Here is a 19,074-nt window from a genome sequence, read left to right as displayed (position 1 = left end):
TGTTCCCCGCAGGGAGTTAAGAGGATGCGTGCAGTCAAGAAACCCCTCAGCTGATACCTACGTCCCGTAGGAGCCGAACCTCAAACCTTCTGCTCAATATACAGATAGCTCTATCCGTTAAGCCACAAGCGCTTTTGATATAGGGGAGAGAATAAGGCAATAAGATTCCAAGTTTCAAGAAGCTTACTAGACGAGAAGAATTCTCTAATGGTGAACAAAATGTCTATATCGACTATGTTTAATGAGACATGTAGAAGTAATTGTTGAAGCCATCAATACCATATGCTTTATTGGATGTAAAAATAATTTTATTTATAACGATATAGAATATAGGAATAATCATTTATTAATAATAATAATAATAATAATAATAATAATAATAATAATAATAATAATACTTAAAGGCAATTAAAACTTTTAAAATTTTGAAAATTAGTAAAATGCATAGGATATGTGTTTCGTCGTGGATAAACACATGATCCATGCTTATGGCGGCCTAGGTTAGAAACGCACATCTAGTGCGCTTTGCCCATTATAGATTTTAATTTTACATTTTATATATATGTAAAATTAAAAATGCTTTAAATTCACCATCTATTAAGCTTGATTTCATGTACTTTATCGAAAATAAATTTTTAAATTGAGATACTTTGTTTAGAAAATAGAAATAAAAATTTTAAAGCGATAAAAAAGTTATTGAAAAGTTAAAGTATCAAAAAGGTAAAATATGGGCGAAGCTGGGGAGGTCAGGCCCCCCTGTTGAAAATGTGATGTCTTGTAAATTTGGCTTTAGTCCTCCTTATTAATATGATATATAGTTTAATGAGAGTATAAATATAACAAAAATTACTATAGCTTAATGGTTGGACTAACACATTTGTAATCTAAGGTTAAGAGATCAAATTCTAATTTAAACTATTATTTTAATAGACTAATAAATTTATATTATAATATCATTATTATTATCTTTCATAATTTCACATACATCCTTTTAGTGTGTGTTTATATTTTTTCGATTTAAATTTTAATATTTTTTTAGACTAATTAGGCAAATATGTTGGAGTCAAAAACACTTAATTTATTCAAAAATAATAATCATAGGAAAGTTCCACCTCCATTTGTTAAATATAACTTTTTCAATGATTTAAGTTCATTTCAATCTATATGATTTTAATATTTTTATAGCTTAACTAGTATTTAATGGTTTGTGCAGGTCATTGTTAATTTTGGGTTAGGTGTTTTGGGTGGTTTTGAAATCGGGTGTTGTGTCCATAATGTTGTTACATAATTGTAAATCATTTTTAAATTCGGGTCAAATCGGATTCGGTTACAATGTCGTGTAAATTTCGGGTCATTATGTCAGTTTTGAACACCTTATATAATAAATAAATACAAAGTTAGAGCAAAAACTTGAAATTTTAAATTATAAATTATAAAAGATTTTATTATTTTTAAAACATATTTTTTTGAAATTTTAATTTAATTTATCTTTTCTTAAAAAAATAAAACTTGTTATAGCAGGTCATTCAGTTATCCGAGGTTTCTCTAAGAAAATACCGCATAAAGTTAGGATTATTCATGATTAATCAATAAGTGAAATATTGTAGAAAAATTATGAAAATATTAGACTATTCTAAATAATTTTTCCAATTTAAAAAAATCTAAAACCAAACTCCCTAACCACTCGGCCTTAATTCAACCCCAACAATTCTCCTCTTTCTTACTCTGAAACACCCCCACCACCTAACTACAATCAACAATTCTTATTTGAGATTATCTTTTTTGAAGATGGTTCTCAAAAAATCCAACCCAAAACTATTGTTAATTTAAAAATAAAACTAGCGCTCGAGTCTGAAGTGGAATATAAAAAGTAACATAATATATTTGTAGTTATAACAACATTTACTTTGGATTATAACATAATATATATATATATATATATATATATATATATATATTTGAGGTTAGAACATAATATATATGAGGTTATAACAACATATACTTGCGGTATAACATTATATATTTAGGGTTATAACATAATATATTTACAGTTGTAACAATATATATTTGAGGTTATAATATTATATATATATATATATAAATATATATATATATATATATATATATATATATATATATATATATATATATATATATATATATATATATATATATATATATATATATATATATATATATATATATATATATATATATATATATATATATATATATATATATATGGGGTTATAGCATTGGTGTTATAAAAATACTATACCCTCAAACATAGACCATTATATACCCAACTATATATTATGTTATAACCCCAAATATATGTTATTGTAACCCCATATATATTATGTTATAAACTCAAATATATATATTGTTATAACTTTAAATATATTATATTATAACTCCAAATAAACTATGTTATAACTCCCAAATATATACTGGTATAACACCAAATATATTAAGTTATCACCCCAAATAAATGTTGTTATAACTCCAAATATATTATGTGACTTTTCACATTTCACCCACACGCGCGCGTCATTTTTTTTAATCAACATAAATTAGATTTGGGTTGGGCTTTTGAGAGCCGTCTTTAGAAAAGACGGTCTCTCAAGAGAGAGCCTGCACTACAATTAGAAAACGATTTAGCGTGATAAAGTGTTTTTGTCACTTAAATTGTCACTAAAGAGGTTTAGGATAGAAATGTCGACAAAACACTATATCAGTAAATTTTTTTTCCCCAAGAAAAATTATGTCGTTAAAATTGTTGCTAGTTTGGTGAATAACTCAATATCTTATTACCTACTTTGTCGCTAGTTTATTTCCAGGTTGTTAAAAAAATTAAATATTTGTCATTATATTAAATAATAATAGTAATTTTTACTATTATTATTTAACAATAATAACAAATATTCAATTATTCTTTTATAAATAATACTCAAAAACTATAATAAAAATTTATGATTAAATTAATTATTGATTAAAAGTTAGATATATATTACAAGAATAATTGTTTACATTAATGAGTATTTAATAATCAATGTCTAAAAAAATTAGTAATAACCACTACGACTAAAGCGACTACCACCGCCGTAGAAATCATGCGATCCAAGGGATCCACCAAATCCATCAGGCAGGGCTGGACAAAATTTTGAAAAAAATAACATTAAAATCAACATAAAAAAAATAAAAAAAACAATTGAACATAAAATGGAAAGAAAAACAGCAACAACAACATGAATTAAATTGAGATAAAACAACCATTAAAATTGGACAAAAATCTAAAAAAATTTATTAAGTAGAGACAAGTTTGAGAAGAAGGAGAATATAAGTTTGAAGAATGAAATGAGAAAGAGATTGAAGTCCGTATTTAAAATATGAAAAAAATGTTAGCGACAAAAGTTTTGTCGTCAAACTTGTCGCTAAAATTTGCTCAGTTTGAATTTTGAAATTGAAAAATAGTTTTGCGACAAAGTTGACGACAAATACTTTGTCGTTAAACATTTTTTACTGTTCAATTTCACCTTCCCCCCATTTCTGTGAAATCACTTTCATTAAATTAAAAAAAGTTTAGCTATAAATTTGGGTTTAAAAACTCTATGTCACTAATTGGCGACAAAGCATTTTTGTCACTAACATTCTCTACTCATAAATGGTTTTTGTTTTCAAATTCAGTCCTTTCGCCTGTCATCACCCCCAATTACCCAACCTCAATCCCCCCATCCACCCTCCTCTATCATCCAGAAACACCACAACCTCTTCCACCCTTCTCCTTACGCCTGCCATCATTGCCAACCACTCGGCTCTCAGCTGAAACAGAAAACTTTAGCCATGACCTCAACCCTTGACCACCACACATAATTGTTAAATCTATTTAACTTTGAAAAATTAATACCTAGACAAAAAAACATCCATCTAATCTCTCTAAATCACTTTCTTATGACTTTATTATCCAATTAAGTAATCTCTCATCGCTCCAAATCCTTCCCCTTTCTTTCCCTCCATTTCATTTAATCTAAATACACTCTTAATACCATTTGCAAAATTCAATTTTCTGTCATTTTAAAATCTTCGTACAAAATTCCTTTATACCATATAAATAAAAGGGACTCACGTATTCTAATTGGCTTTTTACTATTTTTTAGGTGGTCAAATGAGACTACATATGAAAGAGAAAAAGTGTAATATTTTTAAATTTTAAAGGGGTAAAGTGAGAAAAAGTATTAAAGAACTAACAAGTCATTTCAATTAAAAGGACCACTTTGATAAACTCAATCAAGATATATTCGTTTATGATAGAAGTACTTAAATGCGAATCTTATAATTGTAAAATCTACAATTATATGAGCCATTTCAATTATAAATAGAATCATAATATTACTAAGATTTTATGATTTTGATAGGTAGAATTATAACATAATTTTTCGATCTTAAAATAAAACAGTCCAATCCAACAAATTTAGTGACTGCATTAAAATATTTCTTAGTGATATGTTACAAATGAGGTTTCTTATAGATAAAGAGTTTTTAACTTAGTATTAAAAGATTTTCCATTTTTTCTTGAAAATAAAGAAATTTTAAGTCATTAATTTAAAAATTTGAAATGAATATTTATAATTAGATACTAAATATATTTGCTTAATTAATTTTATCCGTAGGATCATAATTCGTACAAATTACGATTCAATCATACCCCTCTAAACAATTTAAAGTATAATCTCAATCCTGATAACTTTAACCTTGAATTTCTCAATACATAATCTATTTTTAAAATTTTCTATATTACATGAACAAAGTGAAAACCCTTTTGGTGTATGTAGCAATTCAAAGTGACAAAAAATCTATCTAATCCATTTAAAAATTTACAGCTTTACATGCACAATAAATTGACATTCTTTCATGAATCCTTTCAAGTTGGGGGAAAATTGTCAATGGTACCCTTGAGTTTTGACACTTTATCAATAATATTCTAAATTTTTTTATTTATCAATGGACCCTTGTACTATTGAGCATTTATAACCGTAACCTTTTAAAACTTTTTCTGTCTAAAATCGTCCAAAATCGTTAACTTTTTTTCTTTATCTTTTATTTTTCAGTTCAAAACATAAAAGAAAGTTAATGTTTTTTTTAACGATTTTGGACAGAAAAAGTTAAAAAAGATTACGGTTGTAAAACGCTCAATAATACGAGGGCACCATTGATGATAAAAAAAACTTAAAGGTACCATTGATAAAGTGTCAAAACTCGGGGTACCATTGATAATTTTTTTTAATTCCTCACCAATTTTAAGAAAAAAGGAACACATGAAAAAAGTAACCAAAATGGTAATAATTTAATTGCTATTATGTTAATAATTGAATACATAAAGACATAAATAAAGAAAAAAACATTAATAAATAAAGAAATAAGATATTTGATTAGTATATGGTAAGCACAACGAAAAAATCATCCAAACATTTTTGTTTCTTTTTTTTTATTTCTAATTTTTCTCTTGTTTTGATTAAAGAAGAATTTAATGTTACATAAGATTAAAAGAAGATATGATCACAGAAATTAGTGGAACTAATAAATCTACAACATGTACAAGTAAAACTAGAAGAATGGATAACAAGAAGCACTTGCTTTTGGTAGCAATGCATTAACACAAAAGTTATGAAAAAAAGAAGAAATCAATATACATTGAACCCCCAAGAATGATAAGTCTGTTGAACACAACCAATATTTAATGGCTTCGATGGACAAAACGATAAAATTACTTGTATCGAACATCCTCCGATTTGCGGACATCTAGCATGAGGAGAGTCGACTCCGGCTTGCTTCTCATCCTACAAAGAATACGCGATCAAGTTAGATTCATCATCATTCTTCACTTAACGTTCTTATCCAAACAATTCAACAACATCATCATCATCATCCCAATGAATCTCGCCCAACGCAGGGTCTGGGAAGGATGAGAAAGAATGCAGACCAATACTCTCATCACGAAAAGGTTAAAAGTGCTAAATAAAACAATTAGCGAGCGCCTAATCGGAAGTTACATATATAAATTTCATCTTATTGAACAAATATGCAAAATTATTAGTAGCCTAAATGGACCCATATCATTCATTCTCTAATGCACAAGTTGTTTAGTTTCACATTCCGCATGGATGTGTACAACAACATTCTATCATCCCAATGCCTTTTAAGTGCCTTCCATCTAAGCGGTGTTTGGAGGTCAGATGTACCCAACCTTATCCTTGTCGGTGATAACAAAACGGTTGTTTCCAATTAGCCCTTGATACTAAATAAATAGTACACATGATTGAGCCGTTTTGATATAGTCTGCAAGGATTTTTATGAAGACAAAACGAAAATCTAAACAGTTACCAGGACTTGAAAACTTGGGCATGAGTTTTTGTGTCTAACAATAAAGCAATTTTATGCCCACTTTAGACCCTACTATTGTCAATACCACCAATTGGACTCAATCATACACCACAAAAGGATACAAAGAAAATATGACCATCAAATAGAAATCTACTCTGAAAAGATTTTGTCTTTCATGTCAACTTGAAGTGAATTGAGTTTTCACTGTGCTCGATTATGCTTGGTTGTGACAAATGAGAATACAATCCCCACGTTCAATCACGAAATATTGGAGTATATAGAGGTCGGACGTACTCTTTATCCAAACCAAACAAGACAACCATTGAGAATGATCTCACCAAGACCCCACATGAAATTTTTATATTCGTCCATATGCCCTTTAAAATTTTAGATCACAGAGTTCTCCATGGCTTCGCCTGCTTACAATAATGGTACTAAAATGATACGGCAAAGAAATTAAAACAGTTCAAGACTAGACAATACGGAATATCCGTCTTTCAGTCCGTTATCTAGACCACATATACCATGTCAAATGTCAACTCAGAACATTCAATTATGTTTTTGTAAGAAATTCAAGTAAAGCATATCAGGTCAGATGCTGTATCGGGAATATAATTAGCACTTAAAATTAGGTGAGCTATAAGTTCATACCTTCTTCAGAAAAGTCAAAAACACCTCCAAGTAATTCATCGTTCTCGCCATCTTCTTCAGACTTCTCTTTCTCACGGGGACTGCTGCTACTATCTATATCAGTAACAACTTCCGACAGCTCATGACTTTCATCAAGAGGAGCAGCTTTACAATATTCCTCTTGGAAATAACCCGCAAAATCTAGCGGGTCTGGGACAGAGCTTTCATCAGCAACGTTCATACTAAAATCAGAACGGTTAGAACTAACGTTTGAAGCTTCACTGCCTCCATCACTGCTGGACGATTGAACGTCCTTTGTATTAGCTCTTTCAGCTGAAAGTGATGGGTTTGTTACAGGGGACGGACTATTTACAAGGCAACTATTTTCCGGTGGAGAAATTTCCATGGAGGAAGTGTCGCTTATTGAGCTTTGTGTCAGTAAAGGAGCAGGAAAAGTGGAAGAAACCGCTATCGCATTCTTAGCCATTGGGTTTTGGGCAACTCCCAAATAAGACTTGATGATATCCTTCTCGGCAGCTGGTACAAACGATCCTGAGACAGAAGCGTAACGGACCATTTAGAGCACGGAAGCAAATAAGGATAAACAAAACTAGCTTAAAAAATATTCTTACCAAACTGTGAATTATGTACAGGTTCAGCATGGACCAAAGCTGGAGATGGATACTTGTCTTTTGCCAAATGTGCTTCGGAAATGGAAGTAGGATATACTTCCCCATTTGCGCCCCTAAAACAAAATTAAATTTTCAATAATGAAAGAAGAAAAAGAAATGCGCATTTAATAAATTAATTGCTCATCATATAAGATCTTGTAAGGTTGTCACATAATTCAAGAGAAACTACGGTCTCCAACTACTTCACATCCAAGAGATCTACATTAAGGAAATATGCCAATAAGAGTATACCATCATGTTTAAAATGAAATAGCAAGGGGTCGGGAAGGGAACGAAGATGTGAGCTGGAAGGATTTGGTTTATTAGAAATAAACCATAATAGAATCCCACCGTTTCTATCTCCTACTCTCACTCCAATCCAGAACCAAATGAAAAGAACAGATCCATCACTCTTCCCTTATTTTCTCTGCAACACCTGGTATCTGTACATAAGTAAAAGTCACCATTCTGTAGCACTTGATTATAGTCATATACCCGTCACTGAATTCTCTTACAAAGCTCTACACTGTTACTCCCTCACTAAAACTAAGCCCATTTTATAGCATCTCTATTTTAAAACCCAACAAAGAAACTTTTAAGCAACATGCATGGAAAGTGAAGGTAAAAGTAAAACCACCATAAAACAAGGGAAAATTGCAAACTGCAATGGATTGGATTTGAGGCTATTACAAGGTTATGGGACTTTGTCCCACGTCGTAGGGGCAACCAATGTGGGGTTTATAAAGTAAATGGACTCTCTTACCTACTAGGCTAATCTTTTGGGTGAGTTCTCTAGTTTATTCTATAACAATGGTATCAGAGCCGACTTGAAGTGGTGACCTACGGAGTGGTCAGATATCCCCCGAAAAACAAGCCCCCTAAGAGACATCGACAGATGTATGTGCCCCATGCCCAAAAATAAATAAATAAACATATAGAATCGTCACCCAAAAAAAATCCTCCCATACATACGTACCAAAATGCAACAAAGATCTATATATTATCATCAAAAAAGGGTAGTCTGGTGCACAAAGTGTCCCACAGGGGGAGGATCCATGGAATGGTCCCACCATAGAAATGTGATTTAGGTAACAACTATAAATATGACTAAAGCAAGCTTTGGATACCAAATAATGCCAAGTGATTAATAATGTTGGATGTTGCAATGCAGTGCTAGGAGAGATGTAAATGTCATTAGACGAGTAATAATGGAAAGAGCAATCAATTACACGGGTATCTTTATACCTGTTGTTCCAATCAGGCTTCACTTGGCGGAAGTAATCAAAAACAGGTAATAAATCCTTCCGTTTTATTTCAATTTCGAGAAGTGGGATCTTCTCAATTTCAATTTCACCACCAACATCTTCAGCTGAAAAATTCTGACTGTCGCTGACCACAGAATTCATAGCAAAGAAATGTATCTACAGGCCAGAAAGCGAAGTTAAAAGAATACTGAATAATTAAACAAGGTAAAGAAGGTGTAGATAAACAAGAGAAACTAGCGAATCAAACAAGCAAAGACATACCTTGGAATTTTTCCAGGTCTGAATTCTTCCATGGTTCATTTGTACTTCTGCATTGGATAGATACAAAGTGGATTGTTCAGACAGCTCTTCGTCTTTTCTAACATTATCAATTTTTTCAGATTCAGAAACCTTTAAGGACATAGCTGAAAGATCTTTTCTGCCAAATGCTAACCCCTTGATGCACTCCTCTCTCTCTGGCCAATCTGCTCTTCGGCAAACATCCCACCAATGAATGGCTTCGGATTTCACCCTTAAATCTTCATCTTGTATTTGCACCAGTGAACCCGTCCCAGGTTTTGAAGCCTTATTCCCTGTCTCAACCCCAATAGATGGGAAAAGTCCGTATTGAATAAGATGGCCGGAAGGGGAGTAAACCAAAAGGTGCTCCAAGGAGTTTGTGCGAGCAGGCCGCAAGGGACTAGGCATCGACAAGTGGAAAACAGCAGAAATAGCAGAAGATTGCACAGAGCCGATTCCGGCTGCAGAAGAAGCAGCACTGCTGACCGTGTTGAGCCACCCAGAGTTGCCCGTTCTTATTCTACTAACCACAGAGAGAGTAGCTGGAGGCGGCGGAGGAGCAGAAAGAGACTGCTGATTGATAGTATAAGATGAAGTAGACCACCATGGTAAAGATAATACAGGAACAAGTGTTGGCCCGTCAATATGGGAATTTTGAACTTGAAGCCCACACTCACCGCCAAAAGGAGACAAAACAAATATGTGGCAAGTCCCTTTAGAAGAGATTATAGCTACCCATTGGCTATATTGACTGAAACAAATATCTTGAATAACCTGGGAAACAAAGACAATAAATTAGCACACGCAAAAGATTTTGCGGGACACTCAATCTGGAGCTAAAGATAAGAGGAACAATAATTCGTTGATGAGGCCGTCTCTTGGGTCAGCCCAAACTCTAAAAAAAAATTGCTTCCTGTATAAGTGTGAATTGAGATTTTTTAAGGTTTTTTTACTAATGGGCTGATTGTATGGGCTCGTCTCACGGTCAGACGTCTCATACGAGACTTGTTGTAAGAGGAAAGGAGACGGACGAAGTGGGTGGGACCTTTTCCAAATATGGAAATGTAACAAAATGATTAGGACCGATCGAGTATTATTTAAAGGTGAGTGTAAAGTGAACAAATAAACATAGCAACAAAATATAAACGATAGATGCAATTTAAACATACTGCTGAAGTGATTCCACGATGAAGCTTGTACAGATGCACATGAGATGAAGTCCAATTGTAGCTTTGACTACTTGCAGCATTGTTTGACGAGGAGGGCATTATTCGGAAGATGTTTATATTATTACCATGTATTGATGCAGTCACGAGAAGTGTCCCACTAGGATCAAAACAAAGAGCTGAAATTGGGCTTGTATGTGCCCGAAACTGTGCTATAACAGCTTTAGAAACAAAATCTTTAACAACCACCTGCAACAATCAACACAAACACGTCACATCGAAGCAAAAAAATTAACCAAAGCCTACAAAATGATCGATCTTGCGTGTTCGCCATCAAACAATCAAGAAGACTCACCATGCCAGCGGTATCTGTCTCGGGTGAATGAGCTGAAGTCTTGTTGACTCTCCAGCCAGAACTGGTAGTAACAGGAGAATTAGAACCATCTGGAAGAAGTTCATTACAGTACTTAGAGAATGTCTTGTATCCCATGTCACCGATATTAATCAGCCCTGCAGCCAACTGCTTGCTTGACTCCATAGCATACCTAGCCACCAAATTCCCACTGCTTGGAGATGTGGAAGGGCTTACACCAGGAGACGGAGTAAGATTTTGAGGACTTAACCGCCCTGTATTAGTTAATAAGGGGTTATTAGAAGCATAAGCTAACCACCTAGGACCAACAGCCAGGGGACCATAACCGACATTGATACCGACCATTCCCGGGCTAGCCATTTGAGGGACTGGATAAGTCAAGACACTGAATTTATTCTCAAGCGTGAGCGCATCAAAGCAATATATCTGCAAGTATTCAAAAATATATGTTATTAATAGTAGACATTTAGATAACTTTTTCTTTGCTCATTCCCCTTCTTTTTTTAGAAAATATTTGCCAATTGAAAAACAATTTTCAGCTAAAAAACTTGCATAAATATTAGTACATAGTAAATAAAAACATCACATTGCCTCAGTGCCTTAATTAATTAATTACTTTTCTAGAATGATTATTAAACTCCTATTGCCTTTCAGGTCAATCAAAATATCAACCTAAATCATTGGTACCTTTCGTTCTTAACTCACGATCTGCAAATGTAAAATTAATCTTAACTTTCGTCTCCAACATCAAAAAAGTATACCTATTATATTGTGTCCGTCTCAAAAAAATTTAGTTCAAGATGCACTTATATCATGTTCTTTCACTTAAAATGTATCCCACATATTATGGAGAAAAATATTTTGAAAAATTTTAACAAATTAAATTGACTCAAGTTAGAAGTGATGAACGAATTATTCAATATTAGCAAAAATAAACACTAGTTAATTTACTAGGGTAAGAATTCATGTTAAGCCTAAAACCAATTCAAATTGGGAGCTGATTCGGGTTGTTTGAAAAAAAAAAAAAGCAAAATACTTGACAAATATAAGATAATAGTCGATTCAGATTTTGTCAATCAATCAACACTATGAAACCAAAGAAAAACCAGAAATTATGACAAACAAATAGACCGGATAATCTCCAAGTAGAAAGCTACATATTACAAAACAACACATTATCACCAAAGTATAGTCTGTGATGGCTTAGCAATAACTTAGAAACCTTCCAACTCTACAAGTGAGGCGTAGAAAAATAGATATGCATTGAACAGATCACCACTCTAACAGTAGCACCTGGCCATTGTCTAAACTTGTTTTCAAATAAAAAAAAATCATGCAGAAGTGAGACCAACAAAAATTATAATGAGAAAGGAAATCATAAGTTCATAAAAAATTTGAAATGGGATATTATCAGGCTAGCAGCACAATTTGGAAGTTAATCATCATGAGTCTAAGATAAGGTAGTGCTCACTTGCGAAGCAAGTCCGACAGCAACAATACGAGGACTGCATCTAACAGTATAAACAGCAGAACGAAATCTGAGAACATGAACATAGTCGTGAGACTTCAGTGAATAAAAACGAACAGCAGTTGGAGAATAGACCACATTCCCTGTTTGTGATTCAACATAGCCATCTCTAACCAACCCATCTCTTCTATGAGTAAGATTCGGAACATTGGCTTCATCGCCTGCTGCAACTAGAAGTAAAGGATGGGATGCCCTAAATCCTTCACAACCTTCAGACTTTGCAGGGAATGGTTGTATTTGCAAAAATGTACAAGGGCCATCACGCTTTGAAACCAGCTCAGTGACAACAGAGGCATCATCCACATCGAGTACTTGGAAACCATTGGCATACCCAAGCAATAGAACACGCTTGAAGATAGTTGGACTGACTTCTATCTTGTCGAAGCAAGCCCATAGCACCTGTTTCATCATGAAAAATAACACCTCTTATACATAATCAAGCGTACCAATGAAATAATGCGAAAAGAAATGTTAACACGACGAAAAGAGTTAAACCAACTTTTTGTTATGAAAAAGTGCAAAACAATATAACAAACACAAGCAATTGGAAAGCTAAACATGTTTTATGTTCTCTTTTTGTAATATGTTTTATGTTCTCTTCTTGTAGATTTTCCCATATTCAATCATATTCAAAACCAAATCATCAACACATTTTTAAATTTGCAGCAAGGTTACTCCTATGGCAGGTCATGTCTACTTACTTTAAAACCTATAATAAGCTATACAATGCCTGTTTAAGATAACTAAGTTTATATGATGCAAAACTCTTGATAAAATTACGAATCAACATAGAATATATTGCAGGTTGCGGATGACTTCATCGAATACATCTCAGAATATACGAACCTCAAGTAGCATGTATTTCTGCATATAAGGCTCTTAAAAATCCAACATTGCAAACTCATTCGTGAATGTGACCCCCCGACCAATTTTAAAACCATTCTCCTTGCAAATTAAGCAAAACCCACTTAATAAAAGCTTCCACAACTTCAAATTCTAACATATAAACCAGCAACAAGGTGATGCAATATCCAATTCCTTGATCAATTTGAAAACCATTCTTTCAAACTAAACACGAACCCGTTTCATAATCACTAGCATGACTTAAGCATAAAAACATCTCACGAAGAATTAGAAAAAAATACAAAAAAAAAAACAATGCAACCTCATTTGTAATCCATTGATCAATAAATAAAATGTTCCATATTTCTTGCATCTTTTTATGTAACTTATAGGTTTGAAAATTTCTATGGTCAACACTAACACCCTTGATCAACCCTTCAACCATTTCCACTTCAATGATTGCTTCCATAACTTCAAGTGCAACCATCTACAAAGAAAAAAGACCCACCAAAGCAATCTCATTTGCAACCCTTTAATCAATCCATAAAACTAATCTCCTCTCAATTTACACAAACCCAATTCATTGAACAACAACTCAATTCCTCCACTCATGGGATGATGATGATGATTTCAAAATTGAGGCATCAATAAACATTCAAAATGATCATCCTCAAACCACCCAATACAAAAAATATTCACATAATATTATCACAATCTTCATCAACAAAGCATCCACCGCAAACACCAACACAAACAATTAGGTATTATCCAAAGAAACAACCTTAAAGCACCCCATTATCATAAAACTACACAATACTACTAATTCAATCAATCAACCACAAAATCAACAATTATAATCACAAAATTGAACATTTAAAGACAAACCCAAGTGAAATTAAGCAACTAAAACTTAAAATTACAAGTTTATTATTAAAAAACCTGGTCTTTGATATCATGGGAATCAGAAGAAATAGAAGCGGCAACAGATGCACTGGCTGACCGAACACCAGAAGAAACAGTCTTGATACAAGATGAGATAAACTTGAAAGAATTACGGGAAAATCCATTCGTTTTATTAATCCCCTTTGTTTGCTGATGTTTCATTTAATACTAAAAATCCTTGTTTTCTTAGATTAAATCAACTAAATATAGAACTACTATAAGAAGAAAAGGAAATCCTTTACACCGATTACCGGTTTCTAATACCGGATAAGTTATTACATATGATAAAGTCACCGGGAAAACCACCGGCGGTGATGGATGATTAGAGGTTGAGGAGAGAGAAAATGATTTCTGTGTTTGTTTGTTGTTTGAGTTTCCTATTTTATTGTTGTTGACCTCTTTGATTAATTGAAAGAAGGGTATTTTTGGAAAATTAGTTTTTACTCTTTACACCGGAAGGTTTGTTAATTGTTACTTGCACCTAAATCTCTTTTAGTTATCATATGAGAAAAAATATATATTTATGTGTGATTTTATTTTATTTATCTGGTCAAATATTTTTATAATATCAATTTTTTATAATTATTAATTGTGCATTACTCTATATATAATATCCGACAAATGTATAAAGCTAGGTAAAAATGTGTTTGAGTGCAAGTAAAATGTAATATTTTTAACAGCATTCAAATTAATTTTTGTATTATTTATCAATATAATTGTTAGTTAAGTAGAACTCTAGATATAAACAATTCATCAAATACGTAAAATTGTGAAAAGTGTTTGGGGGGCAAGTAAGGAAAAAAAAAATGTTGTTTATGTAGAATATAAATATTGTTATGTGATTTCTTGAGCTTGGAGGACTCATTCTTCGGTTTCGTCCACTTCTAATATTTTGTTGTTTTTCTTTGATTTTGTCACGCTTGTACTTGTATTTACTATCATCAAATTCTATATAAGTTTTCATAAAAATTACTTATGTTTATTCCCTTTGAAAATTATTATAGCTTTCTTTTAAATTTGTACTATATAGAATTTGCTATAATTATTTTTAATTATGATTTATCTTTTTGCTTCGATTTTTATTTATATATTTCGCTAGTATTTAATTGTGTTAAAAAAAGAGATTACTCAAGTAAAAAAAATACAGGTCATATCCAAAAAGAAAAATATAGTAAAATTCATAAAATGAACTTCTCTTTTAAATATGAGAATTTAGAATTGCTAGAAAGTGCAACACCTATAGAATCAATTTATCATTCCCGCCCATGATTATTTGAAATTCTTATGATTTTAAAATTTTCTCTTGTCCAACAATTTTTTTTTCTAGAGACTTAGGAATTTAATAAAGCAAATAAATTGCTTAGAATTAGCAATTCTTTTGGGAATTTATTTCCTATATCAAACAAACAAATTCTATATAAATTTTACATACATAATTTGAGGGCTGTCATTTTAATCTATCGTAATTATATTATATAATATTATAATCTACTACAATTATAATCTTAGAAAATCTACGTTAACGGTGATTTACAAAACATCATGAAAGACAAAAAGAAAAGTAATAAAATAATCAGAATAAAAAAAAGGAAAACAAAATCATTAAAAATATGAACTTATGTATTCCTTGTACTCAACTCAAAAAAAATGTATATCTTATACTTATGTGTGATTTACTAAATTTATAATTACGATTATTTACCTAGCAAGTTCCTTTATAATTTATAGTAATTAATGTTTTATATTTTAATGTTAATTTTCACATGCATAACTTGAGAATATTATTTTCATTTTAATTTAGGCGAATTATGTTATATTATATTATATTATATAAAATACACTAATACAGATTTTCTTGTTGGTCAAGAAGTCTCCAAATAATTTGTTATGCAAGTTTTGTGATTGCTTGGATTAGTAAGTTTTGGAAATGTGCCCAGTTCATGAAACCATGATGACATCATTACTCTATTTAATTTGCATATGGGTCCCATCTCTTTTATACTAATTTGAGACTAATAAACTTAAAAAAGATAGAACAAGAAAAATATATATAAACTAAATTAATATTTACTCGATGCATATGAAAATAAATTTATAATTTGTTATTTTAAAAAAAAACCTGTCTATTCGGTATAATAAGTGAAAATCAATAAACTATTATTTATTTATAATTTTTGACACAAAGAAGCTTTAAAGATAATTATGAACTATAAGTGAGTTTATTTATAACAAATATATCTAATAGATGGATTTATTTTTAGTGATCAAACAAAAGTTAATTTATTATTAATAGTTCAAAATTAATTAAAAAAAATTAAAACAGTAATATCTCTAATTCGTCATTTTATAAAGCTAGGATTTTGTGAAGAACTCAGCTGTCAGCCTGTCAAACTCTTTTGGAAAAGATTAGATTTCTCCTTGTGAACTACTATTACACGAAAGCTCCAAAACCATTTTTTAACAAAAATAATAAAGTAAATTGTCAAAATTACTTGATAAATTTTTTTTTTCAAAAATTATCTAATAAAAAAATTTTGCCAAAAAATACCTAACAAATTTTTTCTTTTCCAAAGACTACCAAGTAACGTTTTCTTTCAGTTGACCGTCAAATATAACGGCTGACTGATCAAAATCGAAAATTCTTTTTTCTCATCTTCAATTTCTTTTCCAATTTAATTTCGATTTTGAGTTAAAAATAGACGAAGAAGACAGTGAGTTTATTGAATTGGAAAAGAAACTGAAAATAAAGAAGAAGAATTTTCGACTTTGACCAGTCAACTGTTATATTTAACGGTCAATTGAAGGAAAACGTTAACTGGTACTCTCTAGAAAAGAAAAAATTTTGTTAGGTATTTTTTGACAAAACCTTTTTTATTAGTTACTTTTTAGTAATTTTTTATTAGGTACTTTTTGACACTTTTTTCAAAATAATAATATATTTTAAAAGCAAATTTTCAAATAAAAAATAACGTACATATTTTAAACCTAAAACGCAAAAAAAGATTATAATAATCTTCTAATAAAATAAAAAGTAAAAATAAATGATAGTTTAATATCTCATAAAATACAAATGATAAAAAACACAAATGAATTGAAATTTATAATAAACCTTTTTTCAAATGAATTAAAAAACTAAAAATCCTCTTTCACATTAAAAATTTTGATATTTAATATCAATAAATATAAATGATAATAAATAAATAAATTATTGAGTCATAGCTCGAAAATCTTGATCTTTGACACGAAAATGACCCAACTTTACAAACTAAATAGGTCAAACTTGGAATAATTTGCCTAACTAGTGCTAGAAAAGCAAAATATACCCACTTTAGTGTTCTTCAAAACTTATTTTCCAAACTAGTATTCATATAGAAAAACAATTAAACAAAGTTATTTGATTGTGATTTAGAAGTTTACAAACCTCTTAATTTTATACAAAGCAAAATAATTCTACTACAAATAAAAGTAAAATCTCAAAATGATAATATTCTAACTAAAAAGAGAACTTACAATTATGGGTATTCTAAAATATTCGATTCGATTTTAAAAACCGGATAATTTATTCGAATTTTGAAAACTAGATAATTCGGACTGGATAACCAGTTTATAAACCGCATATCGGATCAAGATCATGGTATTTGTAAAACTGGATATCCAGATATCCAGTTTTTTTTTATTATTTTCAATTTTTTATTATATATATATATATATATATATATATATATATATATATATATATATATATAATACTTTGTTTATATTGTTGAATGTACTAATATTTACAATTCTCACTATTATTAAGTTGCATAACTAATTTATTGTTAATTAAATTAGACTTTTGAAATTCAACCATAGTCACAAAATGATTTTTTTTTTCAAACTTAAAAAATAAGTTTGATCAAAGAAATAAACCGATATGAGCTTAAGTTTTTACATGTAAAAATAGCAAAATATTTTTTAAAAAGTCAAAAAATAAAAATAAAAAAATAGCTAAACCCAATAGAACTTGTCAAAGAAAACAAACACAAAAAGAAGTAAGACTAACTTATTATATTGCATCAAAAGCTACTGTAACATAACAATAAGAATAAAAATTATTTTGGAATTCCATTTGCTAGGTAAGAGTTTCAATTCTTATTTAATTTTGAGTTATTTTAGCTTTGGATAGAATTAAAAGGTTTAGAACTTTCAAACCTCAAATAAATAGCTTTATTTATAAATGGATACTAGTTTGGAAAATATATTTTAGTGAACCACAAAGTAAATATTTTTTTCTTTTCCAACATTAGTTAAGGCAAATCATTCTCAAACTTGAGCAAAACCCAAAACCTAACATTTTAAAATTTTGTCAATTGCATATTAGGATTTTCATTTGCAAATCATCATTTTATTCAAAATCCACTATATTTTGTCAATTTTTTAAAATTTTGATTTAACATATCTTTATTGTAGATATTGATATTCTTTAATGGAGTATAAAATTATTTTCTATGAAACCAAAAATAATTATCATTTACTTTTTTAAAAAAATTAATGATGAAAAAATAACCTAATCTTAAATTGATCTAATCAAACACAACCATATCTGAAACCTACTCGATTGATTGTTTTGACAGGTCTAGATACAGCATTTAGCAAAGATAGTTGTCAGAACTCCAAATTCAACATTGTGTTAATTTGTCACTCACGGCCCATTTGGTTAACGATACTAATTGGTGATATTGAGATTGATTTGTAGTGTAATTTTTTTATTTACAATTTTCCATTACCATCTAATACCACATGTTTAAATGGTTAAAGGAAAATGAAATTATTGAAGGAAAATAAGCTTGACTATTTTATTCGTCAAGAGATTTTCCTACTAAAATTACACTAACTTTCTATTACTATTCCCAACATTTAGTACTGATTACCAAACGGACCGTAAATTTTTCACATACTCTGGGTGCAAACAGAAACAAATAAAACAAGGGTTTCACACTCATCTTTCTCCTCA

The 19,074-nt window shown here is 30.5% G+C and overlaps 1 protein-coding gene across 1 annotated transcript; it reads right to left on the bottom strand.

Annotated features, from left to right (window-relative positions):
- Positions 1–5,468: 5,468 nt before the first annotated feature.
- LOC130818942 (autophagy-related protein 18h-like) lies at positions 5,469–14,459 on the bottom strand. Its single transcript, XM_057685223.1, has 9 exons — positions 14,076–14,459; positions 12,237–12,692; positions 10,748–11,191; positions 10,396–10,641; positions 9,209–10,000; positions 8,928–9,103; positions 7,644–7,756; positions 7,033–7,563; positions 5,469–5,837 (listed from the first exon to the last, which is right to left on the bottom strand). The coding sequence occupies exons 1-9, from the start codon at positions 14,238–14,240 to the stop codon at positions 5,833–5,835; spliced, it is 2,928 nt and encodes a 975-aa protein (XP_057541206.1). The 5' UTR covers positions 14,241–14,459; the 3' UTR covers positions 5,469–5,832.
- Between the last annotated feature and the right edge of the window lie 4,615 nt (positions 14,460–19,074).

This window comes from Amaranthus tricolor, chromosome 7 (genome assembly GCF_026212465.1).
Source record: "Amaranthus tricolor cultivar Red isolate AtriRed21 chromosome 7, ASM2621246v1, whole genome shotgun sequence".
Lineage (NCBI taxonomy): Eukaryota > Viridiplantae > Streptophyta > Magnoliopsida > Caryophyllales > Amaranthaceae > Amaranthus > Amaranthus tricolor.
This window is presented reverse-complemented; position numbering and strand designations above follow the sequence as displayed.

Excerpts from the sequence above, each read along its gene's own strand:
- LOC130818942 (XM_057685223.1), bottom strand. The coding sequence starts at position 14,240 with ATGAAACATCAGCAAACAAAGGGGATTAATAAAACGAATGGATTTTCC. Across the intron at positions 12,693-14,075 it reads CCCATGATATCAAAGACCAG|GTGCTATGGGCTTGCTTCGA; the intron begins GTTTTTTAATAA and ends ATGATGAAACAG. Across the intron at positions 10,001-10,395 it reads ATCGTGGAATCACTTCAGCA|GTTATTCAAGATATTTGTTT; the intron begins GTATGTTTAAAT and ends TTTGTTTCCCAG.